The sequence below is a fragment of the Pseudorca crassidens genome, chromosome 3 (genome assembly GCF_039906515.1).
Source record: "Pseudorca crassidens isolate mPseCra1 chromosome 3, mPseCra1.hap1, whole genome shotgun sequence".
Taxonomy (NCBI): domain Eukaryota; kingdom Metazoa; phylum Chordata; class Mammalia; order Artiodactyla; family Delphinidae; genus Pseudorca; species Pseudorca crassidens.
Window position 1 is genome coordinate 147,957,258 of NC_090298.1, and position 23,073 is coordinate 147,980,330.

At 44.2% G+C, this 23,073-nt stretch overlaps 1 protein-coding gene across 1 annotated transcript in view; it reads left to right on the forward strand.

Moving 5' to 3' along the window:
• The window catches only part of SLIT3 (slit guidance ligand 3), a 609,763-nt gene that overhangs the window by 34,366 nt on the left and 552,324 nt on the right, over positions 1-23,073 (forward strand). The window contains exons 2-3 of the mRNA XM_067732892.1: positions 10,228-10,299; positions 16,409-16,480. Coding sequence (XP_067588993.1) covers positions 10,228-10,299; positions 16,409-16,480 — 144 coding nt within the window. The remainder of the gene's footprint in view (positions 1-10,227; positions 10,300-16,408; positions 16,481-23,073) is intronic.

A 23,073-nucleotide genomic window follows, 5' to 3' on the forward strand; every position in this document is an offset into this window, starting at 1 on the left:
GCTCTGGGTGGTGGCTGGCAATCCTTGGTGGTCCTTGGCTTGTAGCTACATCACTCCAGTCTCTGCCTCTGTCATCACATGTCTTCTTTGTGTGTCTCTGTCTCTTCATCTTCTAAGGACTCCAGTCATATTGGACTAGGGCCCACCCTAATGGCCTCTTATAACCTGATCACGTCAGCAAAGACCCTATTTCCAAATAAAATCATTCACAAGTACCGGGAGTTAGGACTTCAACGTTATCTTTTGGGGGAACACAGTTCAACCCATAACAGAACAGTTGGATTTGGATGAGGGGAGAATGTTGAGCGCTTTCAAGGCCAGCAAATAGCAGGGACGTAGGTGTTGATGGAGTGCCTAGTACCGTTCCTGATCTGATGAGTGCTCAGTAAATGTCTATGGAGTGAAAGAAGTAAGAATTAACAAACTTATGGTTGCCAGGGGTGAAAGTGGGGCGGGGCGGGGGGGGATGTGGGAGGGGGAGGGATAAATTGGGAAATTGAAATTGACCTATACATACCACTATATATAGGATAGATAACTAATAAGGACCTACTATATAGCACAGGGAACTCAATACTCTGTAATGGCCTATATGGTGAAAGAATCTAAAAAAGAGTGGATATATGTATATGTATAACTGATTCATTTTGCCGTACAGCAGAAACTAACACAACATTGTAAATCAACTATACTCCAATAAAAGTTAAAAAACAAAAATAAAAACAATGGGAAAGAATTAAACGAGGCAGGCTGAAAACAGCAATGAGACCCACCAGCTGCTGTGCTCTTGCACTGGGAGAGAAGCTGGCATTTTGGGGAGATTAATCTGGTTGTAGGGAGCAGGTTTGATGTTAGGGAAAGGGGCCTGAGGGTTGTTAAGTCATTTCGCTGCTTGACGCCCCCCCCCCCCCACGGTTCTGATTGCTGAAGACCTGAAGCCTGCCCCGTGACTGCTGCCCAGTCTGGGTGCCACCTGCCTCTATGTCCCATTTGGGGCCATTCCAATCCAGTCACCTGGACCTCCTTTCTGTTGCTTAGGCCCTTGAAGTGCTTTCTCTATTCAGAAAGTCTTTGTGTTTCTGTTCCTCCACTTGGAAATTTCTGCCTTTAGCCCATCCCCTCATCTGGCTCCTCCTTTTTGTTTGAGTCTTGGACCAAATCTCTCCCCCTAACAGAGGCCCCTCCTGGCCACCTTTGCTAGCGCTCCTGCTTCTTCCCACCCCCATCTTTCTTCTCGTCACCGCACCCTGGCATGATTTCCTGGTTATTTCATTGTAGCCTGTAGTTCCGCCGTCTATTTGTGGTTGCCTGTGTCCCACTGTATTAGTTTTCGCTGACTGTTCAACAGTCTTACCACAAACTTGGCAGCTTTAAACAACTCCCATTTATTACCCCACAGTTAGCCGGGGGCCTCTGCTTCAGGGTCTCACAAAGCTGCAATTCAGCTGTTGCTTGGGGCTGTCGTCTCATCTGAAGGCTCAGCTGGGGATGGACCCACTTCCAGACTCTTGAGGTTGTTGGCAGAAGTCAGCCCCTGGCAGCCCGTCGGAACTGTGGGCTTCAGGCTCTGGCGGGTTGTCGTTAGGTTCTCCTAGGCTGTTGTGGAGGCTGCCCTCAGTCCCTTGCCTGCCTGGCCTCCCTCACATGCTGCTCACTTCATCACAGGTGTCAAGGGAAAGGGTCCCCTAGCAAGGCAGGCACTCCAGTCATACGTAATGTAACCACAGCAGTGACCTCCTGTCCCCTTTGCGGTATTACGTCAGCAGGAAGCAAGCCATCAGGCCCTGCCCACGCTCGAGGAGAGGGGATTACACAAAGGTGCTGACACCAGGGAGCAGGGATCCGGAGGCTGCCCTAGAAGTTGTCTGCCACACTCTCCAAGAGAATAAAAGTGACAGCGGGGCCCATGGCGGGAATCACAGAGTTCCTGAAAGGAATCTTTCGGGGGTTGTGCAATACCCTAGCCACGAGCACAGTGCCAGGCTCAGAGTAGGTGTTTAATAAAGGCATGCTGTAGGAAGAGAGGAAGGATGCAAGGGAAGGAGAGAGAGAGGGGGAGGAAGGAAGTAACGAAGGAAGGAGGGAAAGAAGGAATGTCCCACTTTCCCCTGCAACATGCCAAAAGTAACAGCTAAACAAATCTGCTCGTGGTTATCCTGAGGCAATGCCTCTGGGTTTTTATACATGCTGTTTCTTTTATTGAAATCCTCTTTTCTCCCTCCCACATATTCCCATGCCAACCAACCTGGCTATGGCCAAGTCATTCTTGAGGTCTCAATTAAAATGTTACTTTTTCAGAGAAGCCTCTCCTGACCCTGAAAACCGGATAACTCAGTACTCCTTCCTCTATACTCTCCCATAAGCTTTTTCTTTGTTTAATTGGAGTATAATTGCTTTACAATGTTGTGTTAGTCTCTACTGTACAACGAAGTGAATCAGCTGTACGTATACATATATCCCCTCCCTCTTGGGCCTCCTTCCCATCATCCCCCCCAATCCCACCCATCTAGGTCATCACAGAGCACCCGAGCTGAGCTCCCTGTGCTATACCACAGGTTCCCACTAGCTCTCTGCTTTACACATGGGTAGTGTATTTATGCCAAACCTAATCTCCCAATGCATCCCACCCTCCCCTATCCGCCCTGTGTTTGTCTGGCACAGTCTAGAGCAGGAGTCTGCACACTGTAGCCTCCAGGCTAAATCCAACCTTCATCCTGTTTTATAAATAAAGTTTTATTGGAGCATGGCCACACCCATTAGATTGTGTATTGTCTGTGGCCGCTTTCATGCTAGGAAGCAAAGTCAAATGTTGCAATAGAAAATATGGCCAGCAGAATCTAACTTATTTATTATCTGGCCCTTTAAAGAAAATGTTTGTGAGCCCCTAGTGTAGGATGCTTACCACAGTCTGTGGTATTTGACCCTTTGTTTATTTCTTCCCCACTAAACTCTTGAGTTCCTTAAGGACACAGACGATGCCAGTTTACCGTTGGTTCCCAGCATTTAGTCCAGGACCTGAAACTTAATGGTCAAGATATGTTTGTTGAATGAATGAATGAGTGAATGGTAAATCTGTCAGAAATAGAGAACAGGTAGAAAAACTCAAATTAGGGTTATTTGAGGAGGGTCGATTTACAAGGGGCTATTTCAGAGGTGTGGGTGTGGCTCAGGGAACCAGGGCTCAATCGCGTCAGGACTAGAGGCGATGGAGCTACCGTCGCCTAAACCAGAAGAGAGGAGAGGAGGCCAAGTGTTCTGGGGCAGGAAGCCGTCAGTCATGAGGAGGAGCTGTGACCTTGGGTGGCGACACTGGCTAACCTGGGTGACCTCTCAGGGTGGCAACCGGGAGAGTGAGTGCCTTTCCTCCCTCTTCTCCCTTCCTCCCAGCTCCTGCCCAGCTCAAAGACAACAGGGCCCAGGAGCCAGCCTTGCAATGTGGTCCATTCAGGTCAGCCTCCCAGCGTGGAGAGAGGTGAATAACTGCAACTGAGGCCACAGCCCCCTTGCCAGCTTCTTCTGGTTTGGTTGGAACCTCTTCTTTGCTGGTGATAGACAAGGGGTTAGGCTAGGCAAGAGACATCTTAATTCGGGCCCCTCCTGCCCTTTCCCGAGCGGGATTCCCCAAATCGGGCGACGCGATCTTCATGTGAGCGCTTCACACCCTCTGAAGGCTTGTTCAGGGGCTTGCCGCCCGGCCCCTCCTCAGACCCGCCACTTCTCTGTGACCCCTGCGCGGCCCCTGCTGTCACCCCTCCCCCTCACTTCCTTCCCATCCGCTCCAGGGGGTCTTCTCCCTGAGTTCCTGCTGTGACGTCTCTCTCAGATCTCTGACTGCCCACTCCCCACCGACTGTAGACCACATCTCTCAACATTCGATTTTGCATGTTCTTACATCGTTCTCTAAGTATCTCGTAAATCTTAGTCCGTCTCCTCAGCTAGACTGCAAGCTCTCTGACAGCAAGAACCAAGCCATAATTTTTCAGCCCACTTGGCCTGGGACCCCAGATATGAGAACTGGAGATCTCAAAATGGTCAGGACTTTACGGGTCGTGAATCCAGCCTCCTGCCTGTCGCAAGGGCCCCCTAGGCATCATGCTCAACATGAGTCAACGACTAATCTCCACTTGTATACCCCTGCTTTAGGGACTACTGTGTTGTAGGGCAGCCCTTACAAGTTCACCGTATGTTGAGACCTTATCTTCTTTCCTGAAACCCAGAAGGCGGCGCTCTGTATACACTGGTCATACAGAGGGCAGGTGGTCTTAAAGTCTGATCTGAACTGATGGTGTATTCTCTAACTCTATGTTTCACCATCACAGATAAACATCTTTTGTGAAGCCAGTGCTAATCTATCCTCTGCATCCTCTCCCTACCAGTTGTTGGCTGTGGGTGAAAATTAACCACTCCCAGTGCTGTTTAGAAAGCACTTCCTCACATACTTTACCTCTTGAGCCTCATAGCAATCCCGTGGATCTGGTATTTTGGGTCATACTTTATAAAAGTTTCATCAACAATACCAACAACTGGGGCTCTATAAAGTTAGTCCCATAGCTAAGAAGTGAGAAAGTGGAGACTCAGATCCACATCTTCTGAGTTTATAGTTGAAGCTCTTTTCTCCAAGCCCATGCTGCCTCACTGCGGGTTGTTTTTTGCCCCTTGCCCTTCCTGAATGTGCCACGGCAAAAAAAATTTTTGCAAGCATGCCAGATAATGAATCAAAAGAAGGATGAATATACACATGCCAAGATAAGGACAGTGGTCCGCCCTGGAACATTTTTGTTTCATTTTTTCCAATGTTGTTCTGAATTGCACTTCCTCCCCACCCCACCAAAGGTGTCAAACAGATGTGGAAATACCGCAGAGCTCCAAGTCACAGCACTGGTGTATGATTCACTGATTGTGATGGGGAGAAATAATGCAGGAGTTTACCATGGTGATGCCTGTTTATGAAAGCGAGGTGGTAGATGATGAGGAACATGGTAGAAACCAGACATGGGCAAAAACAGCAAGAAAGCACTTTCCCCTGGAGTTTGCAGAGGGGCTCAGCGCTTGTACGGGTCCAGATCTCACAGGGGAGATGGGATAAAAAAATGCACCAACTTGGCTGGAGTGGGGAGCAGCAAAGCCACTAGGAGTATCCCTTCACTTTCTTTAAGACATATGATGGTAAATTCTATTCTGTTCTGTTCTATTTATTTATTCATTCACTTTTCTGGCAGTCATTGGTTACCCTGATATAGTAGAATATGCTTAGACCCTAGCTGGAGATGGGCAGCATGATGTGATGGTTAAAAAGATGGCCTCTGCATTCAAAGAGCTTGGGTTCAAATCCCAACCTTGCCACTTACTGCTTGTATGACCTCGTGGCAATTTGACTTACCGATAAAATCTTCTAAGCTAGGGTGCTTCCTCATGTGAAAAATGGGATAATTAAGGTACCTACTACATACGATTGCTGACTGGATTAGAGAGAATAAACATAAAGTTTTTGGTACAGTGCCTGGTGCATAGTTTGGGCCCAGCAAATATCTTTTTAAGGCTGATATTCAGTATTTTTTTATCTGTTGAAGGAAGGTAGTAATACTTACCTTTCAGAACTATTGCAAAGAGAAGGAAAAGAAAAAGGTTAGAAAGCTCCTGACTCAAAGATACTGCATTCATCACTGTAGAGTGCTATAACAGATAGTCCCCAAATTTCAGTGACTTAAGGGTTATTTCTAGAGCATGTCTGAGTCTAATATGGGTAAATGGGGGGACAGGGGAAGAAGACCTCAGTTGCATGCAGTCATTCAAGGAGTCAGGCTCTTTCTATCTGCCATGTAGGATTGGGCAGGAAGTTTTATGGAACAGGCCTGAAGGTGGCATATATTACTTGTGCTCATGTAATAATGATGAAACTCAGTCACATGGTTGCACCTCCCTGCAAGGGAAGCTGGGAAATGTGGTCTATCTCTGTGCACTGGACAGAAGGAAAATGGTGCGGTGGACAACTTGCCAGTCTCTGCCCCAGTGTTCAATGCATGGCAACCACATTTGTGAACACTAATATAATACCATGGTGATTCCCATGGCATCCTAAGCCCCACTTAGAGGGATGGGCAACCCTAATTATGCAGTCTCTTCTTCTCAGAGCCTGAGAGAAGGGCCGGTTCTCATCTCATCCCTACAGTGACATGTGCCCCTCTGAGCCATCGTTGGCCATAATGACAGGACTGAGGGTCTCCAGAGTGGCAGGCAAGCCTCAGAAAGGACATGCCATTGAGAGTCATATGAATGGAGTTCTATTGTTCATGGTAAATTAACTCTTCAGACATTAAATATTTCTCTTCCACTCTCTTCCATCTCTCTATTGTTGCAAAACGAATCACTCCAAAACTTAATGGCTTAAAGATATGCACTCGCTTTAGTATTGCCTCTCATGGTTTCTGTGGGCAGGAATTCAAGAGTGGTTCAGCTGGGCGATCTGGCTCAGAATTTCTCGTAAGTCACAGTCAGATGGTAGCTGGGGCTGGAATCTCAAAGGCGTCTGCACTCATACGCCTGACCTCTAGGCTGTGAAGACTCAAACAGCCAGGGCTGGACCAGATGGGGCTCCTCAGGTGCCTCTCTCTCTCTCTCTCTGGTCCCCTCACATGATCTTACCATTGGGGATTTCAGGTCTTCTGACCTCACGTGGCAGCTCAGGGCTCCAATGCAAGTGCTCTGAGAAGCAGCCAGGCGGTCACTTTTTGCCTCTTCTAATCTAGCCTCAGAAGTTCTGCAGCATCGCTTCTGCCAGAATCCTCTTTGTCCAAGCAGTCACAAAGGCCTGCTCAGGCTCAGCGGAAAGGGGCAGAGACTCCACCTCTTGAGGACAGGTGTGTCAAAGGAACTGTTTGTAGACATGTTTTATTGATGAAACGGCCCCACTTCCCCACCCTACCCCCGATCTAGATGCTGTAATGGCTTCCCCGTCTAACATCACCCCAGATGGGATCATTCGTGCCTGCAGATGGTTCAGAGCTCATACTGAGCTAAAGTAGACTGATTTCTTCAAAGGACAGAGCTGAAGGCTGAGAAATCTGGCTAAGGAGCCTGGCCTGGGATGACCGGGCTGGGGAAGGGACGGCACATGAGGTGGTGCAACCTCTTCTCAGTGTCAGTTTCCTTAGTTCCCATTTTCAGCCAAGCGGGTTGGCAATCCAGGCTCTGTCCTCACCAAACCAAGGTCTGCAAGCAGGAGAGGGTTATGTAAAGCATGGAAGCTCAGAGAACTTAAGTCAGTGACTCAGATTCACACAGCTAGGAGTGGGGAGCGGGACAGATTTGAACCCTGACCTGTGTCACCCAAAACCCACATGCTCCCTGGCCTCCCTGGCAGTGTGCGCGTTGGGCAGGGGTGGTGGTGGGGTTTGGGGCAGACAGACAACAGAGCTCTCTCCCTGCCCTCTCTCTGTAGCCAGATACCAGGGAAGTAGGTGTCCTAGACACACTGCACGGGAGAGGCAGCAGAAGGGGACCACTCTTGGTGCTGTCACTCAACTAATTATAGTAACGGTAGCTGCCACGATTATTTAACGAGTACCTGATAAGCACTGTGTATGCGTCGTCATCTCATTTAACCCTCGTAAAAACTCTTGAGGTCAGGATTGTCGCCGTCAGTTAGAGGGTGTTGGAGAAACTGAGCCTTGGAGATGAAGCGAACTGCCCATCAGTCACTCAGGAAGTGGCAGGGCAGGCATTCAAACTCATGGCTGCTTCCCTCTGAAGCTCAGCCTCCCAAACACTGACTCTGAGCCTGAGACAACCCCACAGTCCCCACCCGAACCCATGCCTCCAAGTCCTCGGCATTTCAGCGGCACACTTTGTGCCCCTTCATAAATAAATATTAATTGAAAATATCAGTGCCGCAGCCGCTGACGCAAGCTGCCGAGTTACCACGCTGTGCCCTGGTGATTAAACCCTTGGTTGCATTGTCATATTCTCAGTTGTCACGGTCCCCAGACATCCATCCCAGTTGAGATGGGGGTTAAGAAGGAACTCGGGGTGATGATGAGCACACACAGATTCCTGTCTGTGTGCTGGTGTCCACTCCTTGTGTGAACAGCTTTCATTATTTCCCCGTGTGACTCTTGCTCTCCTTTACCAGCCCTCAGCTTAGTCTGAGAAGTCTAAATGCTGCCTCTCTCCAGCACAAGCTGGTTAAGAAACAACTTTGGTAAGGTAGATAGCTAGTGGGAAGCCGCCGCATAGCACAGGGAGATCAGCTCGGTGCTTTGTGACCACCTAGAGGGGTGGGTTAGGGAGGGTGGGGGGGAGGGAGACGCAGGAGGGAAGAGAAATGGGAACATATTTATATATATAACTGATTCACTTTGTTATAAAGCAGAAACTAACACACCATTGTAAAGCAATTATACTCCAATAAAGATGTTAAAAAAAAAAAAAGAAACAACTTTGATTGTTACTGTATTTTTTAACATTTTTTGGGAGTTTGGGATTTACATATTCACACTACTGGATTTATTTATTTATTTTTTTAACATCTTTTTTGGAGTATAATTGCTTTACAATGGTGTGTTAGTTTCTGCTTCATAACAAAGTGAATCAGCTATACATATACATATATCCTCTACTGTATTTAAAATAGATAACCAACAAGGACCTACTGTATAGCACAAGGAACTCTGCTCAATATTCTGTAATAATCTAAATGATTGTTACTTTAGATACAGGAAAACTGGATGACGAAGGGAGGTGGTTCCCCAGGGAGGGGGCTCCAGGACTCACCTGATTTTTATTTCAGTATGACTTTTTGAAATCAGGAGAGTAATCCCTCCTCCAATTTGATTTTTCTTTATACAGAGTGCTAGAATCTGAAAATTGTTTCCCTTTTCATTTTATGCAACTTGAGAACTCACAGGTCTTTCTGAGGCATAATAACAGGATGGCAACTTGAGGACCTGAGTAGGAGAACCAAAGAAGTAGTGAACGTATGGATGGGATCCATCATTGGGAAAATGGCCTTCTAGTACCTAAATGTTCTGGCAGGAAGCAAAGCTAAACTCCAACTTGGCCAAAACCTTGAAAAGTTTCTGATCAAGGAGACATGGTAAATAGGAATTAATTGTTCAGCCTCCGTTATTAAAAACTGTAACATGTTATTCATGGTCCTTTTTTAAAAAGATTTTTTTTTGTATCCCGTCTTCATAGATAGCTTTAGTGAACACAGTATTTATACGATTGTTCACAAGTTCTTTCTTGACTTTGGTTTTCTCTAATTCTGGTTTTGTACCATCCAAGGTGCCTCCTTCTCCTGGACACCAACGCCACCATAATGCTTTGAGCTCTTCCATGGCAAATTCTTCTCTTTAGGGCCATTTTCGGGAGCTTCAGCCTACAAATTGGGGCAGGATTAATCCATGAAGCTGTCTTTTACCTGTTGTATGAGATTACTCTTGTCAGGCAATGTTCTACTATGTTGGGCTATGGAGTTAAATGAGACATGGTCTTTGCCCTCAGAGAGTTTGCAGATTAGCTGGAAAATAGACAAGTACCTAGGTGGGTACCAAAGTCGGTCAAGATTCCTTTGGTTTCAGGTGATAGAAAATTCAACTCAAACTGATTTCGGACAAAATATAAGGGAGATGGGATAGATTGGCTCACATAATCTCAAAATACAGAGGTTTCTGGCATCAGGCATGGGTGGATCCAGCTACTCATAGCATAGCGCCAGAACCAGTCTCTTTTCATCTCCTGACTCTGGAAATTCTCTCTTCATGGTAGCTAGATAGTTTCTGGCAACTCCAGTGGAGCGAAAGCTGTTGGGAATTTGAGTCATGTATGTACTCCTGAAACAATTACTGTGGTCACAGGGAGTGAAGATGCTTATAAGCCTGGCCTAGATCAGGTGCCCATCTCCAGAGTTGGGGAGAGGAGTCAGCCCCACTTGTATGATATGATCCAAGAGCTGGGGGAGGGGGGCTTCCAAAGAAAAATTTGTTATCTGAAGAAGGGGCAAGAGAAGCCAGGCAGCTAAACATACCAGGGCTCTACTGTGTACATAATGGCTAGCTTATTCCATACAATGTCCTTGGGGTTGGTTGGACATGCTCTAGGGAATATCATTAATCATGGGAATTGCCTTGTCCTTAACAAGCAACGTCCATCCAGCTTAAGCCAGTCTGGGTTAAATAGACCATAAGTGTAACCTGCAAAAATCTGACCCACATTTGTTCTCCATTGCAGTGACCTGGACAGAAATAACATCACCAGGATCACCAAGACCGATTTCGCTGGACTCAAGAACCTCCGAGTCTTGTAAGTAACGCGTGGCTCTCCAATGCATTTTCACTCTCAGCTCTTCAGCCTTGTGAAAATGTCCCACTGCCCTGACATCACACCCCCAAGCACTGGACAACAAGAATTCGCCCTTCTGCAGCAGAAAGCCCTTCATTAGTACATCCAGGTTTCCTTCCCCAGCTGTCTCATTCTGTGTCTCCATGCTGTAGGCTGGGCTAGACCAATGGAAGAAGTCAGTTCCAGTGACAGGGAACACAGAAGGTTATACACAAATAAATCAACATGCCCAGCTTCTAGGATGACAGCAGGGTCAGGTTGGCTAACCATGCTTCCCTTCCATAGAGATGATAATTTCTCCCTCAGCCTGTGAATTAAAAGAGCAATCAAGACAAAAGTTATTTATCTTGTTGCTTAATGGAGAGGAGGGGAGGAAGGAGGGAGAGAGTCAGACAGGGTCAGAGCTCTTGCTGAACGCTTGCAGCTGTGCAGACAGGTAGCAAAATTTGAGAGGGGCATTGGTGCAGCAGGGGAGCAAGAAATATCAGGTTTCATTGCTAAATATTGAACACTTTCATCCATCCCTAAATCTGAGTGATAAGAAGCTGCCCAAATTCTTGTGCACTGACGAGTCTCAGACATTCAGAGGTACAAGAGAGGAGGAATTGGACCCTCTTTCCTTCTTTACTCAGAAGGTGATTTTGACCCATACATGTGACTCCAGACCTGGAGTGCAGCCTGGGCAATCGGGCCCCTGCCTTGGTGTTTGTCGTGTCCTGGAATCTTGGCTGGCAGCTTTTTGCTAGAAGTAGCAGCTAAAGTCTTGGTATCTAAAGCCACCTCCTTCTTTTTACTCATAGCCCGTTATAATACAGTGAGTTGTATTTTGGGGACTGGAAATATTAGGTTCTGGTCCTGACTCAGAATTAACTGCCCATGTGACCTCGTACCCTATTGTACTCCTTTGGGCCTTACTTTTCTCATCTGTAAAATAGCGAATGAGTAGTATATTAGTTTTCTAGGGCTACTGTAACTTTGTACCACAGACTGGGGGGCTTACACAACAGAAATTTATCGTCTCAGTTTCCAAAGTCCAAAATCAAGGTGTTGGCAGGGTTGGTTCCTTTTGAGGACTCTGAGGGGAGGATGTGGTCCAGGCCTCTCTTCTAGCTTCTGGTGGCCTCAGGGATTTCTTGGCTTTACGATAGCTGTCTCTGGGTCTCTCTGCATTGTCTTCCTTCTACACATGTCTGTCTCTGTGTCCAAATTTTCCCTTTTTATAAGGACACCAGTCCTATTAGATTAGGATCCATTCTAATGGCCTCATTTAAACTTGATTACTTAGTAAAGACCCTGTCTCCAAATAAAGTCACTTTTTGTTATATTTGGAGTTAGGGCTTCAATATATGAATTTTGGAGGGCATGCAGTTTGACCCATAACAAGTATTTAGAAGTCCTTCTAACCCTAATAGTTACATATATAATGCTTTATGATTTTGACACTTTCACGCACAATGTGTTTATTCTCACTGAAACCTGTGGAACATTACTTGTGTCTCATTGTTTTCCTGATTGAGAAGTAGATGGTCATGATGATGATAACTGATGTATATATGGTACCTTCCACAGACCAAGCTCTGTTACATAGTTATTAACCCTTATCTGCCCAGAGGAAACAGGCACAGATGGGTTAAGTGGTCCCAACTCCACATAGCAGGGAACTGAAGGAGGAGGACTCAGAAGCCAGAATGTGTGCTTTCTAACCTCCAAGCAGTGCCTCTGTTCATTTGTGTTATAGGAAGTTTAGAAAACCAGGAAGGTGATAGTCTAGGAATTTGGTAAGTGCAGCGTGATGTGCAAGTGGCTGAGCGGAGTTTCCCTGAGCAACAGGGTGTGGCACTGCTAGGATCTCAGGGCTGGGCCTCCAGCTAGCAGATACGCTCCCCTCGATGTGGTCTCTGGTCTTTGGCCAGTGCACCCCCCCTCCCCCCATCCCTGGAGGGAAGACCCTACCCTCTGCCAAGTCTTTCTTTTGCCCCAAGCAGTCATGTGTCTGTCAAATGACTGGCAGCTCCGACAAGTGTGTGGGGATCAGAATGGAGCTTGGGATACAGGCGGGGGATTTTCATTAAAGAGATATAGGCAGTAAACTCCTGATTCCAGGTCACTTACCAACTTAAAGAACAAACACTTAACTTCTCTATTTTTTTTCCATTTTTTTCCCCCAGAATCTGTGAGAAATGTCCTTTCATACAAGTCAGAAATTTCACCTAATGCTTCATTTTTCTAACAAAGTCAAAAACAACCCTTTGATTTTCTTACCATTACATCAGAAAGACTAGTAAAAATTCCAATTTCCATATCTGCTGTCTGCAAATAGAAAGTTTAAAATAATCACAAAAGATCATATTAATATCCTCTGGATGGTCTACAACATTCCTTTGACTACAGTTTATCTTTTCAGTTAATTGGTACATTCTTCTTATTTTGATAAGCAGTGCTGAAACCCTCCCCCTCCCCTCACTTCATAGACTCTATTAATATACTGTGTTTCATTATCTTCCTTAGCAACTCAAAGACAATCCCATTCAAGTGGCCCTTTATTAGTGTGAAAGAATCTGCTACGTGGGGTAGCTGAAATGCTTTCTAACTGACACCAATAAAGTATCCAGACGTTTAAACCATATTTTCCCTCGGTCTATTCTTTTTAGCTGAGTAACCTAGACAACTATCTTTTTGAAAAGCTTTCATCACACCTCGGCGTATTCCCTGTATCTGTTTCTTATTTACAATTTATAGTGAAACCAGAAAAGACTCGGTCGTCTTGAATAATTGGAGCCTGCCACCCATTTCCATGCAGAACTGTTAATACGGTGCAGGTGAATGGGCGAAAGCAAATAAAATGGAGATTGGGGAACTTTGGCTTCATCCAGAGGTTTTCCCCAAATAAAGTACATTCAGGGGGAAGATATAAGAATTGCTTATAACAATTCTTTCTTCCAAGGGGCAGGAATAGGAAAAGGTCTCTTCTGGTGGTATCAATTATATTCCCTTTCTTAGTAGTCTGTTGCGAGAACTCTTGCAAGTATGCCCACAATGTGGGAACCAGCTTTATCCCAAATGGGGTTAATTAAAGAGTTAAACTCCACCCCAGCCATCATCACATGGGGGTGATTCCCGATTCTGATCCAGTGTTAAAAGTAAAAAAATAACAATGCCGAAAGAACTGAAAATGAGCACGGTCTGTATCCCTCTAACTCAGAACAGATTCAAGCCATAGTCAGCCCTTCTGGGTGTCCAGCCCCTCCTGGATCCCCGGGTCTCCTGCATCTGCTCAGTAAAATGAGAGTGATAGCGATGGTTTTAGCACAAACTCCTGAATTGCATCGCAGCCTAGAAGTCTGGATGGGAAGTTCACAGCTCATTCATTCAGTGATCCATTTATTCATCAAGTGTTGGTTATTTCTTGAGCCTTTAAAGACCGGGTACTAGGCTGGATTCTGATCGGTCTAGGAAGTACATCAAGAAGAGACCCTAGCTACCTTACCAGTCAGGATCCCAGCAGGACAAATGAGGAGAGCTAAATAAAGATTTATTTGCAAAGGTGTGGGTGAGATTAAGAGAAACCAGGAAGAGTTAGTTGGCACAGTTCCCTGAGGCTAGCAACAACCGTTGGTCGCTAGTCCCCTCTGAGCCTCAAGGACCAGCGGGAGGGAGTGGTTACCTGAGCCCAGCAAAGGAAGGACTGCCTGTTAGCACCTGGGGTCTTAGGTAGAGGAATGCAGTCCACCTGCAGTGACTTGGTAGGGAAGGAGGGAGCTGGGAATAAAGCCCCACCTCACTCCCTCTTCTCCCACCCTCTCATCTCCTGCTGGTTGGTTGAACCCAATAGGAAACCAGCATCAAGGAAGCTTCCTGACGAAGCCGGTAAAAGTTAGCCTCCCAGGGCTTGAGCAAAGAGGAGGAGGGGCAGGTATCAACCATCCCTTCTATTCCCCTTTCTGAAAGAAGCTGGTAGTGTTAGATTAATTAGGACAGAACTAAGAGATTCCTCATGGGAGTTTGGAGTTAGACTCCTTCAGAAACCCTGAGGGAATGTGACACTAAGCCACCCTATAGTGTTGCCCCTTGTAACAATTGGGAAGTAATGACAGCAAGCTCTATGATGGATTGATTGATAGTAAAAACCCAGCTGAACAAACCCCCAGTCACAAATACTGAACTGGTTCCCTGTTTAGCAAGATGTGCTAGTGTGAGTCTACTAGCATTCCAAGGCCCTCCTTGCCATATGGCGGGATGGAAAAGGAAGAAAAGGGAAGGAAAAGAACGTTTATTAAGCCTCTGATTGTACTCCAGATCCTGGGCTAGATAATTTATATACTTTATTCCACTTTTATTCTTACAAGGACTTATGAAATGTTTTATTTGTGCTATTTTACAGATGAGGAAACTGAGTCTCTGAGAGGTTGGCTAGATAGTTCAAAAGCACGCCATCAGCTAGTAAGAAATCAGAAAAGGGATTCTCAACCAAATTTGATAAGCACACCAGATCGGGAGTTAGGTCCACCCTCACTAGCTGTGTGACTTCATACAAATAATTTCTCCTTGGGCAAGTCTCTTAACCTCTGTTCCTGGGAGCCCATGTATGTTAAGTGAGCAGCCTATATGAGACCAGCCTACAGGGGGCAGAAGGAACATAAATGTGTGAATCAGAGTGGATGAGGACTCTGGCCTCATCCAAAGTTGTTGATATTTGGAAATATGAGAGCTGATTTTGGAGTTTCTTCTGTGGGGTGTGTATGTGTGTGTAATATCCCGATTTTTTTAAATGTTTGCAACAAATTCACAAAATTATAAAATATATCGTTGAGCCCATACAAAATATCCCCATCGCTCTGATAGTCGGAAACTTCATGTGTCTGGACTAGCCTTTCCCTTGATGTAAAATCAGTATGTGCTGTGGTCCAACGTCCTCTTTAGTGTTTTCTTCATTCACTAAGTCTATGAAGTGGCTGCTGTGCTGGGCACCTGTGTTAGGTCTGGGACTGTGATGATGAACAGAAGACCTTACCCTCTTGGTCCTTAGGCACAGCGAGGAAGATGGACTTGAAAATAAACCCAAGGGCCTGAGTGTTAAGCCCAAGAAGTGCAGTGGGTTATGAACTATCTCAGAGGTGGAGGGCTGGCGTGCAAGGAGTTATTCTGAAGTGAAGTCCAAGCTTCCTCAAGGCTACTCTTCCTTCCTTCTGCTTTTCCGTCAGGTGCCTCAGGGCGCCCGTCCTCCTGCCTGATCCAGAGGAACCCACACAGCCCTTCTAAACTCCACCTACCAAAGAAACGTCCTTCAATCACAACTGCATCCCGGCTAAGTCCCATTCAGCCACCAGGGTCAGCCCTGGATGGAAACTATGCAGGCTCACTTCTTCTCTTTCCTACTGTTCAGCTAATCCATTTGAAGCTGCCATTTTTTTTTCAAACTTAGGGAAACAAATGTTTCATTGTCTGCTCAATTCTTAGGATATGCCACATGCATGAATCAAACTTTTAATCATCTGCTTGGAGGACTTTGGAGGTCAGCAGAGCCTGTGGCTGGGAGGACTTAGCTTTTGTGACCATCACCTTCATGTTGGGAGCAGCCAGGCTCTGGGCTTGTGACGTTTCCGGCACAGGCAGGCACCCAACAATAGCTTCACCTTTCTACGAGGTGACCCAGAGACAGAGTGAGCAGAGAAGGCCCTTTTCAATGAAGTATTTTTGAATCCTTGGAGGAGGGAGCTCCGAGGGAAGAGATGCTGAATATATGTGTGGTTTTTATAAGAAGCAGCTTTTACCTCTTCTTTTTCTGTGCAACATCCTGCAGTGCTTGGGAGGGTATTTGCTGAGAACATTCTTAAAATAGAGGCTTGGAAACCAATCTGTCAGGTAGAAGTATGCAGGCGGTGAAACCCTGGTTACCGTGACACCAAGCTGGGATGTGAATTATCTTGTCCCCCCAGACTGATCCTGGCTGAGGGGGCCCATCCGAGGGTCGAGGGAGGGGCTGAGTGACCATGCCTGCATGGCCTGCAGCCTAGTACGGGGATCCTTGAGGCCCGCTTGTCCTTGACCATTGCTGCCTTTGTGGTTCCAGGCATCTGGAAGACAACCAGGTCAGCGTCATCGAGAGAGGCGCCTTCCAGGATCTGAAGCAGCTGGAGCGATTGTAAGTACAGCACAACCTCCTTTCTTGAAAAGCCTTGTTTGTTTGTAAATTGGCTTCGTTGTGGCCTTGCTAAGAAAAAAAAGGGCTCCAGTGTTTAATAAAATGTTTGCTATTATATTTAAAGCACATTAGATGCCTGCTAAAGAGACACTGAAACCCATTTAAACTTTTTTTCTTTAAAAGATGCTAGAATTGGCATCTGGGGCTTGTTTTTCTGCTTCCCAGCCTTGAGCTCTGTCTTGGTAGCTGTACGTGGGGCTTGTTCCTGCCCAAGCCTCAGCCTTCCCTTCTGTGGGGGAAGAAGGACCTCAGTTAGCTATCCCTGTCATGGAAACTAGCATCAGAAACTCCCTACTCCTATACATGGGTAGCAGGCTCCCTCCTCAGGCCTTCTCCTCGGGGCCCCCTCTGCCCCATTCTCGTGGGAGAGGAAGGACAGGCGGGTAGGCGAGGCCTTCGGTGTGCCTGCATCTTCTCTGAGTGAGCATCAGCCTGTGTCAGGAAGCCCACATATTTTCATGAGAGAGTGCATTGCCAGTGGTTTGAAAATAGGCCACTGTTCTGACTCTGACAGAGGGAGAGAGCAAAAGGGGTGGGGATGGGAGATGGATGGAGCCTCCATTCGTTTTGTTGATTAATGCTTTTGCAGAAAACTCTCGGGTCACTGTGATGAGGGAGGCTGCTCAGATAGTTAAGTGGGCAGCTTCCCCTTTCCTCGGTTAATCACATCTGGCAGCTCATAACATCTGGATATTTGCTTTCTGCCCTTTGAGAGGGGATTGTCCCCAAGAGCACTTAGTCATGCTGGTGGGCGGCTCTTTCCAGGCTTCTTTCTGTATCCTGGTTGACCTGATATTTCAGCCTCCTTCTCCTGCATTCGGGCGACGGGCCTGCAACAGCTCTCTGCTCCTCCAGCTTAAGGATCTTCCCATCTTTACCTGTCCTGTTTCCAAATCTCATCTACAGAGATAGGCTTGGGTAAAGTATAGGACTTTCCACCAACTTACGAGCTTTGTAATGTGCCATCTTTTCCCTTGGAGTCATTCCATCTGGGGCAACCTGAGGGAATATTACCCAGCAAAAGCCTTTACTCCCCGCTCTGTGTTGTGAACTGTCTCATTCATTGCTCTCCTTCTGGGTCAAAGGTCAGCATATGTTCTTTTGTTGGTTTGAAAATATGATTTTAGTTTCTTATAAGGGAAAATAGAGATAAAAATAATGAATGTTGCCTCTATCTATACTTTTAAGTTTCTTAAAATGTTAACTCTTCTCCTTATTTAGACCCAGGGGAAAAAAAAATAAAAGTACTTGTTGAACCTGCTTCCTTTGTATGAAATACTCAACATTTACGTGGAAGAATAAATACAAAATCCTTTGTGAGAAGGCCACTTCTTGCTTTAGTCTTCTGATTAGAAGTATAAATAAATTTCCAATTCATTAATTTCATGGTTGTTGGGAAAGAGCTAATTGAGTACCTTGGACATGCTGGGAACTATGCCAGTATATTATATGCTATCTGTTATTTTATCCCCGCAAAATTCCTGTGAGGTGTGATTACCCTCATTTTGCAGATGAAGAAACAGAGGCTGAGGGAGATGAAGCCAAAGAATTGTCAGTGGGGGGAGCCAAGATTCAAAGCCACATCTGTCTGACATCAAAGCCCACGTCCTTTCATATTTCTCTGCTGCAAGCATTCGATGAAGTGTGATCTTTAGCAATGGCCCTGCAAATAGCCTCTCACATACCCATTGAACTCCAGGGAATATCCGTGGAATAGTCTAGCAAAAGGGGCTTTTCTTTGGGTTGGTCAACATGGCTGAAATACCTTGCACATCTGAGGGACTGAGAGGATTACAGTCGTAGAGTAAACCTGGCTGTTTCTCTGCTTTGGTGTATTAAGAGGGTAATGCTAGCTGCTGTACTAGATAAACCCTCAAATCTCATAGCTTAACAGGGTGGAAGTTTACTTCTTATTCATATAAAACCCAATAAGAGCATTCCTGGTTTCTGGGCCTCTCTGCTCCAAGGGGAGACTTCGGGACATGGGCTCCTCCCGTTCCCTGGCTCCGCCATCTTTAAATCGTGGCTTCCAAGGTACCAGTGTTTGTCGGCATCAAGCTAGTGGAAGGAAAAACAGCAGGAAGGATTGTACATGGGAGGTTTTCATGGGAAAAGACCTGGAAGGACTACATGTTACTTCTACTGTTACATACCTTGGGCTGGAACTGAGTCATGTGGCCACAGTAAACTGCAGGGGAGGCTAGGAAACTAGTCGAGCTATATGCCCTGGAAGTAGAGGAAACAGGCTTAGTGAACAGCTAGCCAGTTTCTGACTTATATTGCGAGTGAGCTGAGAAGCACTTGGTCAGGAAGAAGAATGGAAGTATAGGTAGCTGGACTAGTATGTACAGCTGGACAGGCTCTCTCATTTAAGGCCTTTCAGTGTCGGTGTGTGTGATGTGATCCTGACTAGTGTTTATCTGGTTTTGGTTATCCAGTCTGCCCGCAGACCAAGGACTATAGAGTGGGAAATTACAATGTATTTGCTATTAACAACGGAAGATGTAGAGGGCTCATTGTGCCATCACCCCTGGCTCTCACTACTGGCTTACTTTACCTGTGTCTCTATATTTGGTAGTAAATTAATCTTTACTGATCATACTCTGAAAGAGGCTGGAAATTGTATCATTTCTGTAATGTTTATTTTCATTTGGAATGGTCATTACGGGTGTAATCTCTTGAGGCTTACAGGGAAAAGGCAGAGAATCCTGTCCTTCAGGTCTCTACTCAGGAATTCTCTATTCCTCCGTGAAAGGACCTCTGCTCCAGGCTGAGTTAGGTGCCTCTTTCCTCATGACAACACATTATGGGCCATATCATAGCACTTATACCATATTTTAATTCCCTGTTTGCCTCATTGTCTCTCCGCAGAACTATGAGTATTTGGAGATGAGGAATTATGTTCCATTTAACTGTTAATCTCTAAGCCTTGCACAAAGCGTGATAGTAAGTACTTGTAGAATATTTATCAAATACTTAGGTTTTTGTTCTATACCAGTGGTTCTGAACTGGGACCAGTTTTCCCCGCCAGAGGACCCTTGGCAATGTCTGGAGACATTTTCGGTTGTCAAAACTGTAGGATGTTAATAGCATGTATTGAGTAGAAGTCAGGAATGTGGCTAAACATCCTACAATGTACAGAATAGCTCCCACAACAAAGAATTACCCAGTCCAAAATGTCAGTAGTGCTGAGGTTGAGAAACTCTGCTCTTTCCCTGTTATGTGTCAGATGCCATCTTAGTCATGACACAGGCCATCTCATTTAATCCATATAACATTATGAGGTTAGAATTATCATGTCCCTGATGTGACAAAATATAAATTTCAAAGCATTGCCTAAATATGCCAATTTAGCTCGAGCTCGCTTCTGATTTCCAGGAAGTGAACAGGATAGAGGAACAAGATAAATAAAACCAGCAGGAAACAAGTGAATCCTGTAGCTGAGACATTCTGCAAGATAACTGCCCTGGTCTCTTTAAAAAGTCAGTGTTACGAAGGAGGTGGGACTTGACTGTTCTATATTGAAAGACGCTTAGGATAGAAACAGTAGCACAAAACTTGGAAAGGTCAATGGAGTTTGTGTTTGAAGATCTTTGAATTATGCAGAAAGTGATAATAGTGCTAATGTTTATTGCCTTATTAAATCAAAGATTCATTTTGTAATCTGTAAGATAGCTTTTGAAAAGAATAGTTAAAAAATATATAACCTACTAGAGGGAGAAATGACATAGAATGATACCCAAAAATGTGATTAATTCAAATAAGGGAACATAGAACAAAATGAGACAAAGAAAACAAATAGTAAGATGATGTATTTAAATAAAAATATATCATAATTATTTTGTATGCAAATGATTAATACTTTAATTAAAAGACAGATTTCCAGGGTGGATTAAAAAATAAAGAATAATTATATGATTCTTTCAAAAGATGAACATTAAGCATAAGGAGAGAGAAAAGCTGAAAGTAAAAGGATAGAAAATGATACCATGAACTCACTAACCAATAGAAGGTTGGTGTGGCTGTATTAACACAGATAAAAGACTTCAAAACAAGAAACATTAATGGAGATAAAGAGGGATATTTCATAATGATAAAGGAGTAAATATACCAGGAAGGTACAGCAAATCTATGTTTGTATGTACTATTATGTACAGTATGTATGTATGTATTATGTGTAGTGTGCGTGTATGTGTTATGTATGGTATATATTAAAAACATATTCTGAAAATACAGAAAACAAATATTGAACAGAACTAATGGACAAATTCATACTCGTTTAAGATATGGTTCTTGTAGTTGATGAACAAGCAGACAAAATTTTTAGTAACAATATAGAATATTTTAATGACAATGTTTGCAAACCTGACCTAAGTGAAACAAGGAGAGCAATGCAACCAACAAGTGTAGAACAAACATTCTTTTCAAGTGCATACAGAACTTTTATCAAATACTGATCTAGAAATCAGGTCTCAACAAATATCAAAGGATTACAGTCATAAGGAGTATTTTCTCTGACCACAGTAGAAATACAGAAATCAACAAAAAGCAGTAAGTGGAAATTTTCAAAATATTTGGAAATTGAATGATATTCTTCTAAATAACCTTTGAATCAAAGAACATTTCACCGTTGAAATTGGAAGATATATTTTTCAGAATGTTAATAAACACACAATATATCACAAAGTGTGGATTGCAGTCAAAGCCATGCCCACAGGAAAATGTATAGCCTTTAAGCATGTTATTTGATTTGTGTAGAGTATATATTTAAAATGAAGTAAGGCTAAAATCTTTATTAAAATACCCATCATAAGAAGCTAGAGAAAGAATAACAAAGTAGAAGAGAGAAAATCAATAATACCAGAAGTATGTGAAATAGAAAAACTCTAAAAAACCAAACTTTCATTCTTGAAAAAATTATAAAAGCCAGCAGGACTTATTAGTAAACAAAAAAGAAAGAAGACTAAATTACTGACATAAAGGATAAAATGGGGGACATAACTATGGATTTTACAAAGATTAAAATGATAGTAAGAGCAGATTTTGAAGAACTTTATTTTAATGATTTTAGAGATTAAGTGAAATTAAAAACTGAAACAAGAAGGAGTAGAAAGTAGTAGAGTCCTAAATCTAATTAAACCTTTAATTAAAATATTTCACTAAGAACTTTCTAAGCTCAGATGGCTTCGCCAGTAAATTGCACCGAAGTTTTAAGAAATAAATAGTATCAATTTATCATAAACTCATTCTATTAAAAATATGACTTTTGTCATTTGGATAGCATAACCTTTAAAGCAAAACCCAATAAGGCATTTCAAGAGAAAATATCAACCAACATATTTCATGAATATTTATATGAATTTCCTAATAAAATATTAGCAAAATGAATTTGGCAGTACCTGAAAAGGATATATTACAACCAAGTTTGGCTTATTCCAGGAAGGCAGGGTTGGTTAAATATTTGAAAATCCCCCCTCTCAAATAAAAACATGCTGAACAACTAGGATAGCAAAACCAAAGACACACAGCATCTACAATAAAGCTAGTTGACAGAGTATCCCAGTAAACTCCTGCCTCCCGAGTGTACGTGGATGGGGGTGAAAGGGGCACAGCTGATGGTTATAAGACTGTTGCATTGTCTCATCTATGTGGAAGAAAGCAGAGGGAAGTCCTTCAGAACAGGAGATTGATAAAATTACCAACACGTACTCACTGGAAAACACTGGTCAAACTGAGAAAAGCTGCCAAATCAGAAGGGAGTTTGATTAGATCCAGTTCATGGTGAGAACAGAGGAATCATGATGTGATAATGACTGATAGTACTTGGAGTATTCTGGGTCCTATAAATTCTTCAAACTACCACAAACAAGGCTGTTTTCCAAAGAAAGGCCTAACGTTGATAAGAAAATTTGGGGACTAGTCAATCAGAACAGGTACAGTAGTAGAAATGAAAAGAAACCTTCTCAATGAAAGTGCTAGAAATCACCAGAAGAGGCAGATCTTAGAAAATACAAGGCCATGTTTTTCATTAGTTTAACCACAACAACAAACAACCCCAAGAATGAGCTCTCTAGACGCTTAAAGCTAAAAAAGCTATCACTTCCCACCCCTACCTCATAAGACTAAAGGAAATTTCTTTCATTTAAGAAATAAACAACCGGGACTTCCCTGGTGGCGCAGTGGTTAAGAAACCGCCTGCCAATGCAGGGGACGCTGGTTCGAGCCCTGGTCCAGGAAGATCCCACATGCCGCGGAGCAGCAAAGCCCCTGCGCCACAACTACTGAAGCCCGCGCACCTAGAGCCCGTGCTCCGCAACAAGAGAAGCCAACGCAATGAGAAACGTGCGCACCGCAGAGTAGCCCCTGCTCGCTGCAACTAGAGAAAGCCCATGCGCAGCCACGAGGACACAATACAGCCAAAAATAAATACAATAAATAAATTTATAAAAAAAAAGAAAAGAAATAAGCAACCAAGAGGATTATGATTGAAGCTCATACAAAAAATTTTTATAAGAAAAATGAAGAATAAGAAA